This window comes from Martes martes, assembly GCF_963455335.1.
Source record: "Martes martes genome assembly, chromosome: 2".
Taxonomy (NCBI): domain Eukaryota; kingdom Metazoa; phylum Chordata; class Mammalia; order Carnivora; family Mustelidae; genus Martes; species Martes martes.
This window is the reverse complement of record NC_137889.1, coordinates 108,678,149-108,701,481: the sequence shown is the minus strand read 5'-3', so window position 1 is coordinate 108,701,481 and position 23,333 is coordinate 108,678,149. Positions and strand designations below refer to the sequence as shown.

The window sequence follows — 23,333 nt, the reverse complement described above, 5'->3', positions numbered from 1 at the left end:
AAATTTAACTACATCTTGGTTTAAGAAGGTCAGAAAGATTAACTACAAGACTATTCTTCAAGCATCTTTCTTCATCTTCCCCAGCCTCCATCCTAATTTACCAATTTGGGAAGAGGAAACATAAGCTTTAGTATGTATTCCTACATATTATATACATATATATTCTCTTCTGTGAGCATCACTAATAGGGGCTCACTTAGAGAAACCAGGGTGGTATTCTATATATAGTGAGTAGGGTTCTGGCTGGAATAGTAACTGTCCTAAGGTTGAACAATATAAAAAAGAAAGTAGTGGCTAACAAAGCATATGCCCAAATGGACCCTCCTATTTTGCCCTTGACCTAACTCATACTAAAGACAACTACTGCAGAGGCATAAAATTTATCAATAAATATTGACTAAGATCCCAGTCATGATAAGGAACATAACTATGCACGGCAGGTAGTTGGGTGGCTAAATGAATAGGGCAAGGGGAAGGGTTCAGGGAGATGTTGCTAAAATACCACAATAAATAAAGCAAATAAACTGCAAAGGTAACTTCCACTTTTTCTATTAAGCAATATCATCTTAAATCTTCATGCAAATAAAAACCTGACTGGAAATGAAATGATTTTCAGCCATGCTTTGGTGAACTTTCCATTCAACCTACCAGTATTTGTCGGGCTGCTGTTGGCTGTAGCCAGGGAGCCAGTGTGGTTTCGGACGATATTATGCTGGGTTGACGGAAGGCCTGAAGCTGACCACGAGAGAGTACTGCATCCTGAAAGACTCTGCTGCTGGTGGTACTGGTGTGATGGAGGAGGTGGAAGTGGTGAGGGATGACTGATGACTGTACTATGACCAGAAAATGAATTCTCTCTGAGTGGCCTGACCGTTGGAGCATTCTGTGAGGTAAACATTTGTTGCCCATATGGATCACCGGCAGGCAGAGAGGGATATGAAACACTAGGATATGCAGCAGTAGAAACAGTTGACATAGCATAGTGAGCACAGGTAGAGGGAAATCCCTGAGAAGCAACAGAAGAGTTGGCAGAGTACATGGCTGGGCTACTGTAGTGATTCACAAAATGGGAGTACCGCTGGGCGGCACTCGTATGCAAATGCAATGTTGGTGATGCGGCACCCTGGAAAGATCCCGGAGTGGATCCCACTATATGAGGGGCAGGAGGACCCCTGCCATACATGTGCTGTGCTCCTGGTTGTTGATCTGCTGTATTAGGAGTCACCACATTTTGTGTCGGTACCGTATAGAGACCGGAGTAGTAATCACCACATTGGCTATCCAATGGCAATGAGGTCATCTTCCCAGGTCCTTGAGGATAATGTCCTGAGGGAGCAATGTAGTTTTGAGGATGCACTCCATACCCTGATGGAACCTGCATTTGACTCTGTGCTGGACCTGAAAAAGAAGAGCAAACACAGGAATTGGCAAGGAGATAACTAATTTTTAAGCAACGTTCCCATCAAATGTCACCCTAATTAATTTACCTCTCCAATAGTCACAAAAGATATATACTGTTACAGACCCATTGTGATAGCCAGCCTCCAAGGTGGCCCCCAGTGATCCCCACCTCCTGGTATTCATACACTTGTATATGAATTCACACCGTCCCACAATATACCAAGACTGATTTATATGACCAAAATAATGTCGGAGAGGTAATGATGTATCACTTTCAAGATTAGCTTGATCTTGGGTGCTGGTTTCCCTCTCTTAGATCACTCAGTTTGAACAACGCTGCCAAGTTGTGAAGAGCCCTATGGAAAAATCCATGAGGTAAGGAACTGAACGCTGTGGCCAATAGCCAAAGAGAAACTGGGGCCTGCACCAACCCCATCAGTGAACTTGGGAGCAGATTCTTCATACCCAGTAGAGTCTTGAGAAAACTACAGCCCCAGCTGACAGCTTGACTACAATCTCATGACATCCAAAGTCAGAACCACCCAGCAAGGTAACTCCTAAGTTCATGTCCCTCAGAAACTCTGAGATCAAATAGTTGCTATTTAAGTCACTAAATTTGGGGGTATTTTGTTATGCAACAATAGATAACTATTATATCCAGTATAGACAAAGTGCAAACCTTTTTTATTAGTTTCTTTTAAACTATAAAAGTAACAATATACCCATTGTAAAAAAAAAAACTCAAATAATGAAGAATACAAAGTAAAAAGTACAATTCCCCCTCTTTCCCTGGTAGCTAATATCCTTCTTTCCACATGTATCTATTACTTAATGGCTTTTTTATATCCTTCATGACACAGTTCCACAACCTGCTTTTCTTTTACTTAATGTGCTCTGAATATCCTTCTATTAGCATATATAAATCTTCACTCTTCTTCTAAAAATCTACACAGTATTTCATTAGAGATGTAACATTATTTACTAAATCTTCTTTGATGAATATTTATTTCAGAAACTGAGCTAATTTATATATTTGAGGTCAACCTCTGTAATGAATCTGTAGGATAAGTTCCTAGAAGTGAAACTGGGAGTTCAAAGGGTTTGTGCTTTTAAGATTGACAATTACTGTCAAATATCTCTTCAGAAGTCTATCAATTCATACCTTCTATGAATAATGCTTAGGAGTGCCTCATCTTCCCAACATTGAGTAACATTTCAATCTCTGCCAATCTGATAGGGGAGAAACATTTCAGGCTGCAGTACTTAACGAAGTAATGCTGAGACTCTTTCCAGATATTTCTTAGCTACTTAGGTGTCTTTCTCTGTTATTTGCCCTTTTCTCACAGTCTTGTGCTTTCCATAATGATTTATAAATGTTCTTGTATATTAAGAAATTTAACCGGGGGGAGGACTTAAGATGGCGGAGAAGCAGCAGGCTGAGACTACATCAGGTAGCAGGAGATCAGCTAGATAGCTTATCAATCATTGCAAACACCTACAAATCCAATGGGAGATCGAAGAGAAGAAGAACAGCAATTCTAGAAACAGAAAATCGACCACTTTCTGAAAGGTAGGACTGGCGGAGAAGTGAATCCAAAGCGATGGGAAGATAGACTTCGGGGGGAGGGGCCGGATCCAGGCAAGCGGCAGAGCAACGGAGCACTAAATCAGGACTTTTAAAAGTCTGCTCCACTGAGGGACATCGTTCCAGAGGCTAAACCGGGGTGAAGCCCACACGGGGTCAGCGTGGCCCCAGGTCCCGCAGGGTCACAGAAGGATCGGGGGTGTCTGAGTGTCACAGAGCTCGCAGGTATTAGAGCGGGGAAGCCGGCTACAGAGACAGAGCCGAGGAGTGAGCTCTCAGCTCGGGGTTACACTGAACTGGTCACAGGCTGGGCGAGCTTGGAGCGCAGCCGGAGGCCAGGGAGACGGGAGTGATTGAGCGCTTTTCTCTGAGGGCGCACTGAGGAGTGGGGCCCCAAGCTCTTAGCTCCTCTGGGCCAGAGATTGGGAGGTCGCCATTTTCATTCCTGTCCTCTGGAACTCTACGGAAAGCGTTCAGGGAACCAAAGCTCCCGAAAGCGAACGTGAGCAGATTACTTAGCCCGGCCCCTGATAAAGGCGGTGCAATTCCGCCTCGGGCAAAGACACTTGAGAATCACTACAACAGGCCCCTCCCCCAGAAGATCAACAAGAAATCCAGCCAAGACCAAGTTCACTTACCAAGGAGAGCAGTGGAATTCCAGAGGAGGAGAAAGCAAAGCACGGAACTCATGGTTTTCTCCCCATGATTCTTAAGTCTTGCAGTTAATTTAATTTTTTTTAATTTAATTTCTTTTCTTCTACTAATTTTTATTTAACTTTTACCCTTTTCTTTCTTAACGTTTTTAAACTACTTTAACAATATCTTTCATAAAAAAAATCTTTTTTGAACCATTATCATAGTCATATTTTGTCCTTCACTGTATTTAACTTTATTTTTTGTATGCACATACAGTTTGTTCTTCTAAAAAATTTGGGGTACAACTTCTTCTAATAGATCAAAATATACCCTAAATCTAGCTCTGGGCTTGTTCTAGTCTCCAGCCCGAGCAAATTCTCTCCACTTCCTCTTTCTTTATTTTCCCAACCAACTTACTTTATCAACTCCTCTTTTAGAAATTAAAAAAAATTTTTTTTTCATTTTTATAGGCATATTCCATCCCTTCATTGTGTTTAACCTTATATACGTTTTTCATTCTTTAAAATTTTGGGAGGTAGTTTCTTCTAAAAAACCAAAATACTCCCAAAATTAAGTGGGTGACCCTGTTCTAGTCACCAGTCTAATATATATATATATTTTTCTTTTTTATATTTTTCTTGATCTGTTTTCTTTTTTAAATTTTTTTTTTTCTGAACTTCTTTTTATTCCCTTTCTCCCCCCCAAGATTCGGGGTCTCTTCTGATTTGGTTAAAGCACATTTTCCTGGGGTCTTTGCCACCCTTTTAGTATTTTATTTGCTCCTTCGTATACTGTTATCTGGACAAAATAACAAGGCAGAAAAACTCACCACAAAAAAAAGAACAAGAGGCAGTACCAAAGGCTAGGGACCGAATCAATACAGACATTGGTAATATGTCAGATCTAGAGTTCAGAATGACGATTCTCAAGGTTCTAGCCGGGCTGGAAAAAGGCATGGAAGATATTGGAGAAACCCTCTCTGGAGATATAAAAGCCCTTTCTGGAGAAATAAAAGAACTAAAATCTAACCAAGTTGAAATAAAAAAAGCTATTAATGAGGTGCAATCAAAAATGGAGGCTCTTACTGCTAGGATAAATGAGGCAGAAGAAAGAATTAGTGATATAGAAAACCAAATGACAGAGAATAAAGAAGCTGAGCAAAACAGGGACAAACAGCTACTGGACCACAAGGGGAGAATTTGAGAGATAAGTGACACCATAAGACAAAACAACATTAGAATAATTGGGATTCCAGAAGAAGAAGAAAGAGAGAGGGGAGCAGAAGGTATATTGGAAAGAATTATAGGAGAGAATTTCCCTAATATGGCAAAGGGAACAAGCATCAAAATCCAGGAAGTGCAGAGAACCCCCCTCAAAATCAAAAAGAATACGTCCATACCCAATCACCTGATAGTAAAATTTACAAGTCTTAGTGACAAAGAGAAAATCCTGAAAGCAGCCCAGGAAAAGAAGTCTGTAACATACAATGGTAAAAATATTAGATTGGCAGCAGACTTATCCAGAGAGACCTGGCAGGCCAGAAAGAACTGTCATGATATATTCAGAGCACTAAAGGAGAAAAATATGCAGCCAAGAATACTATATCCAGCTAGGCTATCACTGAAAATAGAAGGAGAGATAAAAAGCTTCCAGGACAAACAAAAACTGAAATAATTTGCAAACACCAAACCAGCTCTACAGGAAATATTGAAAGGGGTCCTCTAAGCAAAGAGAGAGCCAAAAAGTAACAGACCAGAAAGGAACAGAGACAATATACAGTACCAGTCACCTTACAGGCAATACAATGGTACTAAATCATATCTCTCAATAGTTACCCTGAATGTTAATGGGCTAAATGCCCCAATCAAAAGACACAGGGTATCAGAATGGATTAAAAAAAAAAAAAAAAAAAAACCATCAATATGCTGCCTACAAGAAACTCATTTTAGACCCGAAGACACCTCCAGATTTAAAGTGAGGGGGTGGAAAACAATGTACCATGCTAATAATAATAATGGGGTGGCAATCCTTAGATCAGATCAATTAGATTTTAAGCCAAAGACTATAATAAGAGATGATGAAGGACACTATATCATACTCAAAGGGTCTGTCCAATAAGAAGATCTAACAATTTTAAATATCTATGCCCCTAACGTGGGAGCAGCCAACTATATAAACCAATTAATAACAAAATCAAAGAAACACATCAACAATAATACAGTAATAGTAGGGGGCTTTAACACTCCCCTTACTGAAATGGACAGATCATCCAAGCAAAAGATCAACAAGGAAATAAAGGCCTTCAATGACACACTGAACAAGATGAACATCACAGACATATTCAGAACATTTCATCCCAAAGCAACAGAATACACATTCTTCTCTAGTGCATATGGAACATTCTCCAGAATAGATCACATCCTGGGTCATAAATCAGGTCTCAACTGGTATCAAAAAATTGGGATAATTCCCTGCATATTTTCAGACCACAATGCTCTGAAGCTAGAACTCAATCACAAGAGGAAATTTGGAAAGAACGCAAATACATGGAGACTAAACAGCATCCTTCTAAAAAATGAATGGGTCAACCAGGAAATTAAAGAAGAATTGAAAAAATTCATGGAAACAAATGATAATGAAAACACAACGGTTCCTGAGAGGAAAATATATAGAGGTACAAGCCTTTCTCAAGAAACAAGAAAGGTCTCAAATACACAACCTAACCCTACACCTAAAGGAGCTGGAGAAAGAACAACAAAGATAGCCTAAACCCAGCAGGAGAAGAGAAATCATAAAGATCAGAGCAGAAATCAATGAAATAGAAACAAAAAAAAACAATAGAACAAATCAATGAAACTAGGAGCTGGTTCTTTGAAAGAATTAATAAGACTGACAAACCCCTGGCCAGACTTATCAAAAAGAAAAGAGAAAGGACCCAAATAAAGAAAATCATGAATGAAAGAGAAGAGATCACAACCAACACCACGGAAATACAAACAATCATAAGAACATACTACGAGCAACTCTACACCAACAAATTTGACAATCTGGAAGAAATGGATACATTTCTAGAGACATATAAACTACCACAACTGAACCAGGAAGAAATAGAAAACCTGAACAGACCTATAACCAGTAAGGAGATTGAAACAGTCATCAAAAATCTCCAAACAAACAAAAGTCCAGGACCAGACGGCTTCCCAGGGGAATTCTACCAAACATTTAAAGAAGAATTGATTCCTATTCTCCTGAAACTGTTCCAAAAAATAGAAATGGAAGGAAAACTTCCAAACTCATTTTATGAAGCCAGCATCACCTTGATCCCAAAACCAGACAAGGATCCGACCAAAAAAGAGAATTACAGACCAATATCCTTGATGAACACAGATGCAAAAATTCTCACCAAAATACTGGCCAATAGGATCCAACAGTACATTAAAAGGATTATTCACCACGACCAAGTGGGATTTATTCCAGGGCTGCAAGTTTGGTTCAACATCCGCAAATCCATCAATGTGATCCAATACATTAATAAAAGAAAGAGTAAGAACCATATGATACTCTCAATAGATGCTGAAAAAGCATTTGACAAAGTGCAGCATCTCTTCCTGATTAAAACTCTTCAAAGTGGGGGCACCTGGGTGGCTCAGTGGGTTAAGCCTCTGCCTTCGGCTCAGGTCATGAACTCAGGGTCCTGGGATCAAGCCCCGCATCGGGCTCTCTGCTCAGCAGGGAGCCTGCTTCCCTCTCTCTCTCTCTCTGCCTGCCTCTCTGCATACTTGTGATCTCTCTGTGTTAAATAAATAAATAAAATTAAAAAAAAAAAAACTCTTCAAAGTGTAGGGATAGAGGGCACATACCTCAATATTATCAAAGCCATCTATGAAAAACCCACCGCAAATATCATTCTCAATGGAGAAAAACTGAAAGCTTTTCCGCTAAGGTAAGGAACATGGCAAGGATGTCCGTTATCACCGCTGCTCTTCAACATAGTAGTAGAAGTCCTAGCCTCAGCAATCAGACAACAAATAGAAATTAAAGGCATCCAAATCGGCAAAGAAGAAGTCAAACTATCACTCTTTGCAGATGATATGATACTATATGTGGAAAACCCAAAAGGCTCCACTCCAAAACTGCTAGAACTTGTACAGGAATTCAGTAAAGTGTCAGGATATAAAGTCAATGCACGGAAATCAGTCACATTTCTTTACACTCACAACAAGACAGAAGAAAGAGAAATTGAGGAGTCAGTCCCATTTACAATTGCACCCAAAACCATAAGATACCTAGGAATAAATCTAACCAAAGAGGCAAAGAATCTATACTCAGAAAACTATAAAGTACTCATGAAAAAAATTGAGGAAGACACAAAGAAATGGAAAAATGTTCCATGCTCCTGGATTGGAAGAACAAATATTGTGAAAATGTCTATGCTACCTAAAGCAATCTACACATTTAATGCAATCCCTATCAAAATCCCACCCATTTTTTTCAAAGAAATGGAACAAATAATCCTAAAATTTATATGGAACCAGAAAAGACCTCGAACAGCCAAAGGAATATTGAAAAAGCAAGCCAAAGTTGCTGGCATTGCAATTCCAGACTTCAAGCTCTATTACAAAGCTGTCATCATCAAGACAGTATGGTACTGGCACAAAAACAGACACACAGACCAATGGAACAGAATAGAGAGCCCAGAAATAGATCCTCAACTCTATGGTCAACTAATCTTCGACAAAGCAGGAAAGAATGTCCAATGGAAAAAAGACAGCCTCTTCAACAAATGGTGTTGGGAAAATTGGACAGCCACGTGCAGAAAAATGAAACTGGACCATTTCCTTATACCACACACGAAAATAGACTCAAAATGGATGAAGGACCTCAATGTGAGAAAGGAATCCATCAAAATCCTTGAGGAGAACACAGGCAGCAACCTCTTCGACCTCAGCCGCAGCAACTTCTTCCTAGGAACATCGCCAAAGGCAAGGGAAGCAAGGGCAAAAATGAAGTATTGGAATTTCATCAAGATCAAAAGCTTTTGCACAGCAAAGGAAACAGTTAACAAAACCGAAAGACAACTGACAGAATGGGAGAAGATATTTGCAAACGACATAACAGATAAAGGGCTAGTATTCAAAATCTGTAAAGAGCTTAGCAAACTCAACACCCAAAGAACAAATAATCCAATCAAGAAATGGCCAGAGGACATGAACAGACATTTCTGCAAAGAAGACATCCAGATGGCCAACAGACACATGAAAAAGTGCTCCACATCACTCGGCATAAGGGAAATACAAATCAAAACCACAATGAGATATCACCTCACACCAGTCAGAATGGCTAAAATTAACAAGTCAGGAAATGACAGATGCTGGCAAGGATGTGGGGGGGGGGACCCTCCTACACTGCTGGTGGGAATGCAAGCCGGTGTAACCACTCTGAAAAACAGCATGGAGGGTCCTCTACAAGTTGAAAACAGAAGTACCCTACGACCCAGCAATTGCACTACTGGGTACTTACCCTAAAGATACAAACGTAGTGATCCGAAGGGGCACGTGCACCTGAATGTTTATAGCAGCAATGTCTACAATAGCCAAACTATGGAAAAGAACCTAGATGTCCATCAACAGATGAATGGATAAAGAAGATGTGGTATATATACACAATGAAATACTATGCAGCCATCAAAAGAAATGAAATCTTGCCATTTGCGACGACATGGATGGAACTAGAGGGTATCATGCTTAGTGAAATAAGTCAATCGGAGAAAGACAACTATCATATGATCTCCCTGATATGAGGAAGTAGAGATGCAACATGGGGGGTTTGGGGGGTAGGAAAAGAATAAATGAGACAAGATGGGATTGGGAGGGAGACAAACCATAAGTGACTCTTAATCTTACAAAACAAACTGAGGGTTGCTGGGGGGAGGAGGGTCGGGAGAGGGAGGGTGGGGTTATGGACATTGGGGAGGGTATGTGCTATGGTGAATGCTGTGAAGTGTGTAAACCTGGAGATTCACAGACCCGTACCCCTGGGGATAAAAATACATTATATGTTTATAAAAAAATTTTTTTAATTAAATTTAAAATTCCATAAAAAAAGAAATTTAATCTGAAATTATTATTATGTACTACACGTATTTTACATCAGGTTACTATTTTTTGACCTCGTTCATTTTTAAATCATACTTAAAGAGCCTTCCCTTTTCTAATATTATATAAATATATACTAATTTTCCTCTAATGCTTTTAATACTTCCACTGACATTTATATTTATTTCCTTGACCACTACAGAATGTATTTATATCAATGCCATTCAAATTAACATTAATCTTAGTATTACTTTTGTTAATATTATAAACATCATTAAACATATTACATTATGTGCCACTCACTGTCCTTCGAAGCAAATGTATCATTATACCCACTTTACAAGTTAGGTAAATGAGGCACAGAAGTTAAGCTCTATATTTATTTATTTATTTATTTATTTTTAAAAATTTTACTTACTTATTTGACAGAGGCACAGCAAGAGAGGGAACACAACCAGGGGTAGTGGGAGAGGGAGAAGCAGTCTTCCAGCTGAGCAGGGAGCCCGACGTGGGGCTTGATCCCAGGACCCTGGGATCATGACTGGAGCCGAAGGCAGATGTTTAATGGCTGAGCTGCCCAGATGCCCCCTAAGTTAAGTCCTTTAATACAGTTCACATGCTTAGGAAGTAATAGGACTAAGATAAATCAAGTAACCTGGTCCAAATCCATGCTTTTAAACAATGACCTCCCACCCACGCTATACTAAAGTCTGGCTGGCTTTCCTTAGCCCAGCAAATGGTCAATCGTCCCTAACAGTGGAATTCCAGTCTTGGTTCCAAAGAAGGGCAAACTTTAGCCTCAAATGTAATTTTTCTATGTTGTGGAATGAAATCATTATCTGTACCATACCTCAAATGAAAGGACAACAAAACAAATATTCACAAGCTGTTTCAAGTTCACTGACACAAAGGATGTGCCACTGTATTCCTTGCTATAATAATGTATTAAAAATAGAAAACATAAAAATATAAAAATGCTTGTTATAGAAGATATATGAATAAAGCTTATCTTTCCTTATTCTGTTTTCAATTTCTACTCAATAATGTAGTGGCACCTTAAGTTTGGTCACATAAATACATATTCTATGGCAGAAAAAAGATAACATGTAATCAAACTATAAGGAAAAAATAACAACCATACTTATTATAATTCCAAGAAGTATAAAGAACCCAAACTCAGTAACACTGTTTTACTAGGTGTATAATTTACTTTTCTTACAGGATATTTTACATGGTCATAGTTCACCTGAAAGAATTTATTTACTTAAAAGGAAAAGAGTCAATAGGAATCTTTCATTAACATGCCCCCCCCCCCAAAAAAAAAAAAGAAAAGAAATGTTCTCCCTCCCTTCTTTCCTTAAATAGACAAGGATGGTTTGCTACTCTTGACTTCAGTCTCAGAAAACTCTACACTGGTAAGACTTAATTAGTGAAGAGAAGAGCCAAGTCAGAATTAGACAAATCTATTTAAGTATCTATCCACTTAATAAATAATGTGGCTCATCCATGCTACATGATCTGAAAACAGGGAAATAACCATCAGTATGTCCAACCTACTCAAACATCATTCTTCTAAAACTAACAGGAATGTTGTAACTAGATGCTAGAATTTATCAGAAGTGAGCTACCCACCAGAGGAACTTTTTTACTTCCCAGTCCATCAAAGAAAGTGCTTACTTCAGGGGAATGTGAAGGTGTACAGAGCTAACAATATGTCAATGCTCACCATTCCTTATTCTGTATCAAGATCTAAATGTTCTAAATGTATGAAAAGTATACAAAAATAATTTGGTCAAAATGATAAATGAATCAAGACTTCTTTGGGAGAAAAATATTTCCTTTCAAATATTTTAAATCAATTTTCAAAAGCTTCCACTTTGAAAAAAATAAACATAAGGATCAGCTTAAATGAAAAGAAAATGGTATCTAGGACATGTAAAAGATTTTTAAAAATTTTGTCTTACTGTGACCTAACAAGAAATACATTTTCTTCAACTTTAAAATGTATTAGATAACTCTCCTAATTTTATTATGGTATAATACCAAAACTAATACTAAAGTTTTATTTCTTCTGCTATACTAAAACCAAGCCTGGCAAATATTATAAATACATAAGTCACATAAATCTATGCTCTTTTATTTTTAACACAATCTATAAATTATGCACATTTCATTAGTATTAGCAGTTTCATTTGCCTGTATTTCCTATAATTCCCTCAGTAACTGTGGCAGTTTTAAAACACGGTCCCCAAATTCTTTGATACTGTGGAGACTAAAGGGTGAAATCTGTCTACTTCCCCTGAATTGAGGAGGCTTATCACAGCTTCTACCAAAAAAGACTGGCAGAAGCAAAGCTATGTGATTTACCTGCCTGGTCAGAGACAATTCAGTTTCTATGTTGTTTGATGGAACATTTGCATGTGGATCCCTGAGCAGCTAGACATGTAGGAAGTCCAATTATTCCACAGCTACCATGGTCTGGGGAAGTGAACCACATGGAGAGGTCACCTTTAGGCACTCAGGTTTGACGTTTGGAGATGTTGAGTCATTAGCCATCAAAACACCTCTGAGTCTTCTAAGCTGAGGCCCTAGACATCACAGAACAGAGAAAAGCCATCTTGGTACTGCCCTGTGCAAATTCATGATCAACAGAATCTGTGAGCATAATAAAATACTTGTTTTCAACTATTAAATTTTGGAATAATTTATTATGTAGCAATAGTAACTGAAAGCAGTAACTAACTACTTTTTTTTTTAAAGTTAGAATCCAGGGACACCTAGGTGGCTCAGTCAGTTAAGTGCCTGCCTTTGGCTCAGGTCATGATCCCAGGTCCTGGAATCAAGTCCTGCATTGGGCTCCTTGCTCAGCAGGGAGTCTGCTTCTCTCTCTGCCTGCCACTCCCCCTAATTGTGTACTCTCTCTCTCTCTCTCTGACAAATAAATAGAATCTTTTTTTTAAAAAAAGGTTCATATTCCAGATTCTAAAACTGAAAAAATCCACCTTTACCTAACATAAAAATGCATTATATTCTTAAAAGTCCAGACATCATAGTTTCAGTAAGTCTTACATAAGAAAATGTTATCTTCAAATAAGTTAAACATAGTATTTATATATATGTAGAGAATGCACTAAGTTATCCTATTCTATTAGAAAAACAGTTCCTTCCTAGAATATATTACTTGGGAGCTATAAAGCATAAAGAAAATATTAAAAAATTGAATCAGGTACACTAGGAAAGAATGAAAGGAAAAAAAACAACAACTAAGTGCTGAAAACTGGATCTATTACAAGAGGTAAAAACACCTGGAATCATACACATAGGCTATAGACCTGCACTATCCAATATGGCAGCCACCAGTGACACGTGGCTATTATGTACTGGAATATAGCTAATCTGAAAAAACTAAGATATCTCAGTAATTTTTTAATATTGAATACATGTTAAAATGATGTTTTATATATTGTGATAATTGGATAAATCAAAATTGATTTTACTTCTTTTTGCTATCTAAAATTACATGTGAAAGCTATTAAGTTCCTACTGAATACAACTATTAAGACAAAAAAATATAAAAAGGAGAATATCAGTATGTATGAAATGCTTTCTTTTTTTTAAAATTAATTAATTTATTTTAATAAACATATAATGTATTTTTATCCCCAGGGGTACAGGTCTGTGAATCGCCAGGTTTACACCTTTCACAGCACTCATCATAGCCCATACCCTCCCCAATGTCCATATCCCCACCACCCTCTCCCGTCCCCCCTCCCCCCAGTCAGTCTGTTTTTTGAGATTGAGTCTTTTATGGTTTGAAATGCTTTCAACCTAGGCCTAAACATTAAGGTTGGACATTAGTAGAAACATTAATTATAAAAAGTATTTGGAGGTACTACTAAATTTCATTAATGCTACTGATTTTTTTATTATGTTCAATTAGCCACCATACAGTACATCATTAGTTTTTGATGTAGTGTTCAATAATTCACTAGTTAACGCTACTGAGTTCTTAAAAAAAAAAAAAAAAGAAAAGAAAAGAAAAGAAAAAGAACTGGCTTTCTGGGATAATTTAGATGCACATATTTTTTTGGATTAAAAGTGGTTCTGGGGCGCCTGGGTGGCTCAGTTGGTTAAGCAACTGCCTTCAGCTCAGGTCATGGTTCCAGAGTCCTGGGATTGAGTCCCGTATCCGGCTGCCAACTCCATGGGGAGTCTGCTTCTCCTTCTGACTTTCTCTGCTCTCATGCTCTCTTTCACTCTCTCTCTCAAATAAATAAATAAAATCTTAAAAAAAAAAAAAAAAAAGTGGTTCTGCAAGGGTACCTGGGTGGCTCAGTTGGTTAAGCATCTGCCTTTGGCTCAGGTCATGATCCCAGCATTCTGGGATCAAGTTCCACGTTAGGCTCCCTACTATGCAGGGAGCCTGCTTCTTCTGCCTCTCCCCTCACTCGTTCTCTCAATCTTTCTCTCTTTCTCTCTGTCTCAAATAAATAAAACCTTAAAAAAAAAAAAAAGCAAAATGGCTCTGCAGCATATTAGACTACTGGTATTTTAATACTTCTAAAATAGAGACAAAGGCTGTGGAGGAAAGGATGAACTAGTTACATATGTGGATAGTCAAATTTTTTAAAAATAACCCTAGAAAAGTGTTTTTCTAATTACAAATGTTATATATAGTCATTGCAAAAAGAGGTATAGGAAATTATCAAATAAAAACCATCCATAAACTTACCACCTGAGATAACTACTATCAATAACCCAGTAATTTCTTCTTGGATTTATCTAATTTAAACAAAAGTAGAATTATAATGTACATTTTTAAATGATTTGTTTATGTAGCCTGACTTTAATACCTTTTCATCATGATTTTTAAATGTCTGAATAATATCCATTATATAAATTTACCATACTTTAATCACTTTTCTATTTATCACCATTTAGGTTATTTTCCATTTTTTTTTAAAAAACATTAAGCTACACAATGATAAATATATTTGTAGGTAAGTCTGTGTGTTCATTCATTTTACCTCCCTGAAACTTACTTCTTGTCAGTTACAATTGTTGTGTCAAGTCCTTAGCTGGCAGCTTAACTAGCTGTATAGACAAAGTAGAGACACTGAGATGTCCAGTTAAAAAAAAAAAAAAAATCAGGCAGAGACCAGATTCAAAGTGGTCCCCAAAGATGAATTTAGCAGACAAAGGCTTCAAAGCAGCTATTATAAATATGTTCAAAAAAGAAAATATATTTAAGGAATTGAAAAAAATAACATCAATAAATGAACAGAGTATCAAAACAGAAATGAAAACTATTTTGAAAATGAAAATATTCAAACTAAAGGTGTAATAGTTATGTTAGATGGCTTCAACAGTATGACAGAAGAAATAATCAATGAACCTGAAGAGTAATCAATAAAATGATCTAATTTTGGGGTGCCTGGGTGGCTCAGTTGTTCAATGTCTACCTTTGGCTCAAGACATGATCCCAGGGTCCTGGGATGGAACCCTGCATCCGGTTCCCTGCTTGTCAAGAAGCCTGCTTCTCCCTCTCCCACTCTCCCTGGTTGTGTTCCCTCTCTTGCTGTGTCTCTCTGTCAAATAAATAAACAAAATCTTTAATTTAAAAAAGTGATCTAATTTTGGGGCACCTGCTGGCTCAGTCAGTAGACCACACGACTCTTGATCTTGGGGTTATGAGTTCAAGCACTACGTTGGGTGTAGAGCTTACTTAAAAATGAATAATTAATAAATAAAGTGATCTAATTTAAAAAGTAGAGAAGACTGAAGAAAAATAAAATTTTAGAAACCGGGGGAAGCAGTCTAACATTTATGTAATGAATAAGGGTAGTAGGATGAACAGCAGCCTCCCAAAAGACACATCTACATCCTAATCCCCAGAATGTGAAAAAATGCTTTTATATGGGAAAGGACCAATATTATCTTTTATGACAGAAGACACACGACTAAGCTAAGGATCGTGAGATTATCTGAGTGGGTCCTAAAAATGCCATCACATATATCTTTGTAAGATGCACATAAAGAGAAGACAGACACATCAAAGAAAAGGCAATGAGAGGATAAAGCAGAGTGATGTGGCCAAAATATAGGGAATGCCAACAGCCAACCAAAAGCTGGAAGAGGCAAGGAAAAGATTCTCCCTTAAAGAGAGAATGTGGCCCTGCCAAACACCTTAACTGCAGACTTCTAGTCTCCAGAACCAGAAGAGAATAAATTTCTGTTGTTTCAGGCTACCCAGTTTGTAGTATTTTGTTACAGCCGACCTAGGAAATGCATACAGTAAGGATATAGAACAGCAATTCTCAAAATGTAGTACCTAGAACCCTGGTAATACTGGAGACTCCTGGGGGATCCACAGGTAAAAACTACTTTCATAACAATATTAAAATATCTGCCTTCTTCACTGTGGTGACATTTATACTAATGGCACAAAAGCAATGACGGGTAACACGCTGGTCCTGTGGCATAAACTGAAGCAATGGCACTAAGCAACACTAGTAATTACCATATTCTTCACTACCACACACTCACAGTAAAAAAATAAAAGCCACTCCCCTACTCAACAAAGTTCAGGATTTACCACCTACTTTAGTAAGGCAAGAAAAAGAAACAAATGGCACACAGACTAGAAAAGAATAAAACGATATTTACAAAATGACAGGATTAAAAAAGAGAGAGAGAAAAACAGACAAAAGAAAAGCCTGGAACTAATAATAAGTGAGTTTATCAAAGTCACAAGACAGAAGATTGGTATGTAAGAGTCAAATGCACTTCTCACACTAAATAACAAGCAAACAGGATTCATAATTTTTAAAAAACAGTACTATTTATAATATCACAAGAAAGTACTTAAAATATAAATCTAATGAAATATGTGAAGGACCTATATGCCGAAAACTACAAAACACTGATGAAAGCAAGGATTTCTTTAAAAAAATGGACTGTGTACTGTGTTTGTGGACTGAAAAACTTGGTATTAAGATACAAATTATCTCAGTTTTGATCTTTAAGTTTGATGTTATCCTGATAAAAATACCAATAGGCTCTTTTATAGATATCAACAGGCTGATTCTAAAATTTCTATGGAAAGGCAAAGGTACTAAAATCTCAAACAACAACTCTGAAAAAGCACAGTTGGAGGACTCATATTACCCAATTTCAAGATTTGCTTTATATGCTACAATAATCCAAAAAAGTATGGTACCAGTGAAAGGACAGACACATAGAACATAATAAAAAAGGGGCTCTGAAAATAGAGCCACAAAAATACAGCCAACTGACTTTTGACAAAGCCGTCAAGCCAATTCAATGAAGAAAAGATAGTATTTCCAACAAATGTGGCTGCCGTGGTCCATATTCAAAAAATGAACCTCAATATATCTCAGGTCTTAAGCAAAATTTAAGTCAAAATGACTCATAGATCTGAAAGTCAAATTTAAAAACTCCCAGAAGAAAGTATAGAAGATTATGTAGGCATGATTAAGGACAGAAAATATTGGGGCGCCTGGGTGGCTCAGTGGGTTAAAGCCTCTGTCTTCGGCTCAGGTCATGATCCCAGGGTCCTGGGATCCAGCCCTGCAGCGGGCTCTCTGCTCAGCAGGGAGCCTGTTTCTTTCTCTCTCTCGCCTGACTCTCTGCCTACTTGTGATCTCTGTCTGTCAAATAAATAAATAAAATCTTAAAAAAAAAAAAAAAGAACAGAAAATACTGAGAAAAGCGACTTTATCAAATTAAAAACCTTCGATTTACAAAAACCACCAAGAGGATTATAAGACAAGCTACAGACAAGGGGATAACATTTGCAAATCACATGCCCAATGATTTGTATCCAGAATTTATTAAGAAATCTTAAAACTTAACAATAAGAAAATAATCCAACCAAAAAACTGGTAAAAGATCTGAAAATAGAGTCACCAAAGAAGATATAGGGATGACAATAAACATACACAAAGATACTCATCATTAATCATTAGGGAATGCAAATTAAACCATGAAATACTGCTATACACCCATTAGACTAACTAAAGCCCACCGCAAAAAAATCACAGAATATCAAATGTTGGCAAAGATGTGGTGCAACAGGAATTCTCATTCATTACTGGAGGGAATGCAAAAACTATTTGCCACCTTGGAAAATAGTTTGGCAAGTTCTATTAAAGTTAAATATAGGGGCGCCTGGGTGCCTCAGTTGTTAAGTATCTGCCTTCAGCTCAGGTCATGATCTCAGGGTCCTGGGATCAAGCCCCGCATTGGGCTCTCTGCTCAGTGGGGAGCCTGCTTCTCCCTCTCTCACTCCCCCTGCTTGTGTTCATTCTCTTGCTGTGTCTCTCTCTGTCAAATAAAAAACAACACACACCCCTGAACAACACAGAGATTAGGAGCAAGAACACCCTGCACAGTTGATCTGAGTATAACTTTTGACTCCCCCAAAACTTAACTACCAATAGTCTACTATTGACCAGAAGCCTTACCAGTAACATAAACTTAACATATATTTTGTACGTTACTATACTAAAGTAAGCTTTAAGTTACTAAGAAAATCATAAGGAAGAGAACACATTTATAGTACTGTACTGTATTTATCGAAAAAAAATCTGCATCAGTGGACTCATGCAGTTTAAACCTGTGTTGTTCACAGTCAACTGTATTTACCACTTGACCCAGCAGTGCCACTCCGACATGTTTAACCTAAGTGAGCCAAAAACTTGTGCTCCCACAAAAACCAGTACATGAATGTTTACAACTGCTTTATTCACAATCAGCAAAAACGAGAAACAATCAAGATATTCAACAACAGCGGATGGTTACACAATCCCAGTACACACATACAATTGAATAGTACACAGCAATAAAAGGGAACAGACAACCGATTCATGTAACAGCACAGATGAATGTAACTCAGTGAGAGAAACGAGACCTAAAAGACTACATATTTTATGATGCCATTTATATGACATTCTGGAAAAGCAGAATGACAGAATTGGAAAACAGAGCAATAGTTGTCAGGGCTGGTGCAGGAAGAGATGAGGATTACAACAGGACTACGTTAAGGCCATTTTATAGTAACAGAACTGATCTATACGATACTGTGGCGGTAGATACTTAACTGCACGCATTTGTCAAAACCCACAGTGCTGCACACTATAAAGAACACAAGCAAGTTGTACTATATGCAAATTTTTGTTAAAAAAAAAATCAACCAGGATGTCAAGATAATCTAGGATAGATAGAATAAAAACTGAAAGATCAGTCTAATTGCATTAGATGTAGGATAACCCAACTGAAGGATGTTTAAGTAATATATATACATAGAGGAACAGACGTAGATATAATCATGGAGATGTGTACATACATTATTTAGTAAATACATATATATCTCCTGACTCTGTCTACTGAGAAAGCCTAGAGGCAGTGATATGCCAGGAGCTACAATATTTTCAGGGCCCAATTCTCAGTTTCTAAATACCATGCCCTGAAAGAAGGAACCAGGCTCCTGGGACAAAGAACTGACTCTGGTGCTGGGATAGGGCAAGGACAAATGGAGTATCTTGAAGTGTCAGAAAGTAGGGAAGCGTGGATTGGAAGAACAAATATTGTGAAAATGTCTATGCTACCTAAAGCAATCTACACATTTAATGCAATCCCTATCAAAATCCCACCCATTTTTTTCAAAGAAATGGAACAAATAATCCTAAAATTTATATGGAACCAGAAAAGACCTCGAACAGCCAAAGGAATATTGAAAAAGCAAGCCAAAGTTGCTGGCATCGCAATTCCAGACTTCAAGCTCTATTACAAAGCTGTCATCATCAAGACAGTATGGTACTGGCACAAAAACAGACACACAGACCAATGGAACAGAATAGAGAGCCCAGAAATAGATCCTCAACTCTATGGTCAACTAATCTTCGACAAAGCAGGAAAGAATGTCCAATGGAAAAAAGACAGCCTCTTCAACAAATGGTGTTGGAAAAATTGGACAGCCACATGCAGAAAAATGAAACTGGACCATTTCCTTATACCACACACGAAAATAGACTCAAAATGGATGAAGGACCTCAATGTGAGAAAGGAATCCATCAAAATCCTTGAGGAGAACACAGGCAGCAACCTCTTCGACCTCAGCCGCAGCAACTTCTTCCTAGGAACATCGCCAAAGGCAAGGGAAGCAAGGGCAAAAATGAAGTATTGGAATTTCATCAAGATCAAAAGCTTTTGCACAGCAAAGGAAACAGTTAACAAAACCGAAAGACAACTGACAGAATGGGAGAAGATATTTGCAAACGACATAACAGATAAAGGGCTAGTATTCAAAATCTGTAAAGAGCTTAGCAAACTCAACACCCAAAGAACAAATAATCCAATCAAGAAATGGCCAGAGGACATGAACAGACATTTCTGCAAAGAAGACATCCAGATGGCCAACAGACACATGAAAAAGTGCTCCACATCACTCGGCATAAGGGAAATACAAATCAAAACCACAATGAGATATCACCTCACACCAGTCAGAATGGCTAAAATTAACAAGTCAGGAAATGACAGATGCTGGCAAGGATGTGGGGGGGGGGGGACCCTCCTACACTGCTGGTGGGAATGCAAGCCGGTGTAACCACTCTGAAAAACAGCATGGAGGGTCCTCTACAAGTTGAAAACAGAAGTACCCTACGACCCAGCAATTGCACTACTGGGTACTTACCCTAAAGATACAAACGTAGTGATCCGAAGGGGCACGTGCACCTGAATGTTTATAGCAGCAATGTCTACAATAGCCAAACTATGGAAAAGAACCTAGATGTCCATCAACAGATGAATGGATAAAGAAGATGTGGTATATATACACAATGAAATACTATGCAGCCATCAAAAGAAATGAAATCTTGCCATTTGCGACGACATGGATGGAACTAGAGGGTATCATGCTTAGTGAAATAAGTCAATCGGAGAAAGACAACTATCATATGATCTCCCTGATATGAGGAAGTAGAGATGCAACATGGGGGGTTTGGGGGGTAGGAAAAGAATAAATGAGACAAGATGGGATTGGGAGGGAGACAAACCATAAGTGACTTTTAATCTTACAAAACAAACTGAGGGTTGCTGGGGGGAGGGGTGTTGGGAGAAGGGGGGTGGTTATGGACATTGGGGAGGGTGCGTGCTATGGTGTGTGCTGTGAAGTGTGTAAACCTGGCGATTCACAGACCTGTACCCCTGGGGCTAATAATTTATTATGTTTATAAAAAAATTTAAAAATTAAAAAGAAAAAAGGAAGTAGGGAAGCAGTCGAAAAACAAAATGGTGGCAGCAGAGAAACACAGGAGACAACCTCAAAGAGATGTCAATGGCTAAAACTGTAACAATTTGAGCAACAAATATAAATAATGATAGTGGTATATTATAATTCAAAGAATAAAGTAAATATTCATGAGTCCAAAATAATATAAATGACTGAAAATATTTTAAAATTAAAAAAAGGGGGCAAGTCTTCCTTACGGAAAAATATGGAAAAATTCTAAATAATAAATGTAGAATAAACGAGGAAAAGAGAAAATTACCATTAGAATTCCATAGTAAAAATCACTGCGGGTGCGAGCCACTGAGGAATGCTAAAATTAGTGGATAAAATTTTAAGAAGCAGCAGGAGAGTAAAGTATCTCCCCAAGAATATTTACGAATTACTGTGATTTCAGCATATACCTACAAATTATTTGATACACCTCGCTGCAGAAGGAAGAGTGTAATTCTTAATTCCCCTTCTGTTGAATGTGGGCTGAAGTTAAGTTACTCCTAACGAACAGTAGGAAAAAAATATTAATTTTGCACTGGAGGAACTTGGCAGCCTCTATTAGAGACTGAATATGTCCTCTCAAATTCGTAAGTTGAAACTCTATCCCCCAATTTGATAGTTTTAAGATGGGGCCTCTGGGAAGTAATTAGACTTAGAACAGGTCACAAGGGTAGGACCCTCATGATGGAATTAGTATCCTTATAAGAAGGAGATGCTTAATGACTGAGCCACCCCGGTGCCCCATCTATGGCATTTTGTCATAGAGGCCTGAGCTAAGACACTTCAATCAAGTGTCCAAGAGATTAACAAAACTAGTAATAAAACAAGCAGATACATATAATCCCTGATATGATACGATGTGATAAGGACAATTCGCCTCTGTGCTATTCTTCCTAAAAATTCATGAACTCATAAACATTCATAAATTCTTAAGAATCCACCCAGCCTATCATGGGAAAGCATCAGCAAAGTGAGAAACTGTCTACAAAATAACTCACTGGCCCTGTCAAAGCCCTAAAAGACAAACAAAAAACTAAGGCTCTGTCATAGATCAGAGGAAGCTAAGGAGACAAAACAACTAAATGCAACAAGATATCTTGGACTGTATTCAGAAACAGAAAAAAAAATGGTGGAAATGATATAGTTTAGCTAATGGTATTTCAGCAATGTTAATTTCCTAGTTTTGATAAATGTACCATGATTTTGTAAGATGTTAAGACATGAGAAGATGTAATACTTAGAGGAAGCTGAGTGAAGAACAAGGCATTTTCTGTACTATCTTTGCATCACTTCTACAAATCTAAAATTATTGCAAAATAAGCTTTTAAAGCATAAATGGAAAAAGGTGCTGGCAATGACTTACTAAACTGACTGACACAACTTTTAAAAAATTTTATTTATGCATTTGAGAAAGAGAGAGAGGGAGCGTGTGCACACATAAGCCGGGGCAGGGAGTGGAGCATGATGAAGGAAGGAGACTCCCCTCTGAGCGGGTAGCCTGATGCGGGGCTCCATCCCGGGACCCCGAGATCATGACCTAAGCTGAAGGCAGACACTTAACTGACTGGGCCACCCAGGCGCCCCTCTATGACACTATTTTTTAGACAATGATTGCACCACACATAACCAGAGTGATCTTCCTAAAAAGCAAATCTGGTCATGTTATTTCTCTGTTTAAAGTTTTCTAGTGGTTTTTCTTGCCATCAAGGAAAAATTCAAATTTTTAAACATAGTCTGTAAGACATTGGGAGCTACAATAATTCAACCCCCCACCCCCGCCAAAATGTCCATGTCCTACTCAACAGAACATGTGAATGCGATACATTACATGGCAAAGGAAGCTGAGGTTGCAGACTGTATCGGGATTGTTAATCAGCTGACCTTAAAATCAGGAGAAAAGCCTGGATTATCCAAGTGAGCTCAACATAATTGTTAAGAGTCCTTAAAAGTAGAAGAGAGTCAGGAAAGTGTGACTACAGAAGATCCTAAGAGATGGTGCCAGATGTTGCTGGCTTTGAAGACAGAAAGAGGGGACCATGAATCAAGGAATGCGGGCAGCCTCTAAAAGTGGGAAAAGGCAAAGAAACGGATACTCTCCCTCAGCTTCGAGGAGGGAATTTAGCCCTGCTGATGCCTTGATTGCAGCCTTTTTATTTTTTTTTAAGAATTTTTTTCTTAAAGATTTTATTTATTTATTTAAGAGAGACAGAGAGCGAGATCAGTAAATAAAACATAATTTTGTTAAACCAAAGGTGCCTATCATTAGGTCAAAGTGACACAGAATGATGACCTAGCAGGAAGGGAGCGAAGAAGT

General features: G+C 38.0%; 1 protein-coding gene across 4 annotated transcripts in view; it reads right to left on the bottom strand.

Annotated features, from left to right (window-relative positions):
• The window catches only part of SEC24B (SEC24 homolog B, COPII coat complex component), a 97,692-nt gene that overhangs the window by 64,557 nt on the left and 9,802 nt on the right, over positions 1 to 23,333 (bottom strand). For all 4 annotated transcript variants that reach the window (XM_080796150.1, XM_080796149.1, XM_080796147.1 and 1 more), the window contains exon 2: positions 649 to 1,398. In XM_080796150.1, coding sequence (XP_080652276.1) covers positions 649 to 1,398 — 750 coding nt within the window. The remainder of the gene's footprint in view (positions 1 to 648; positions 1,399 to 23,333) is intronic.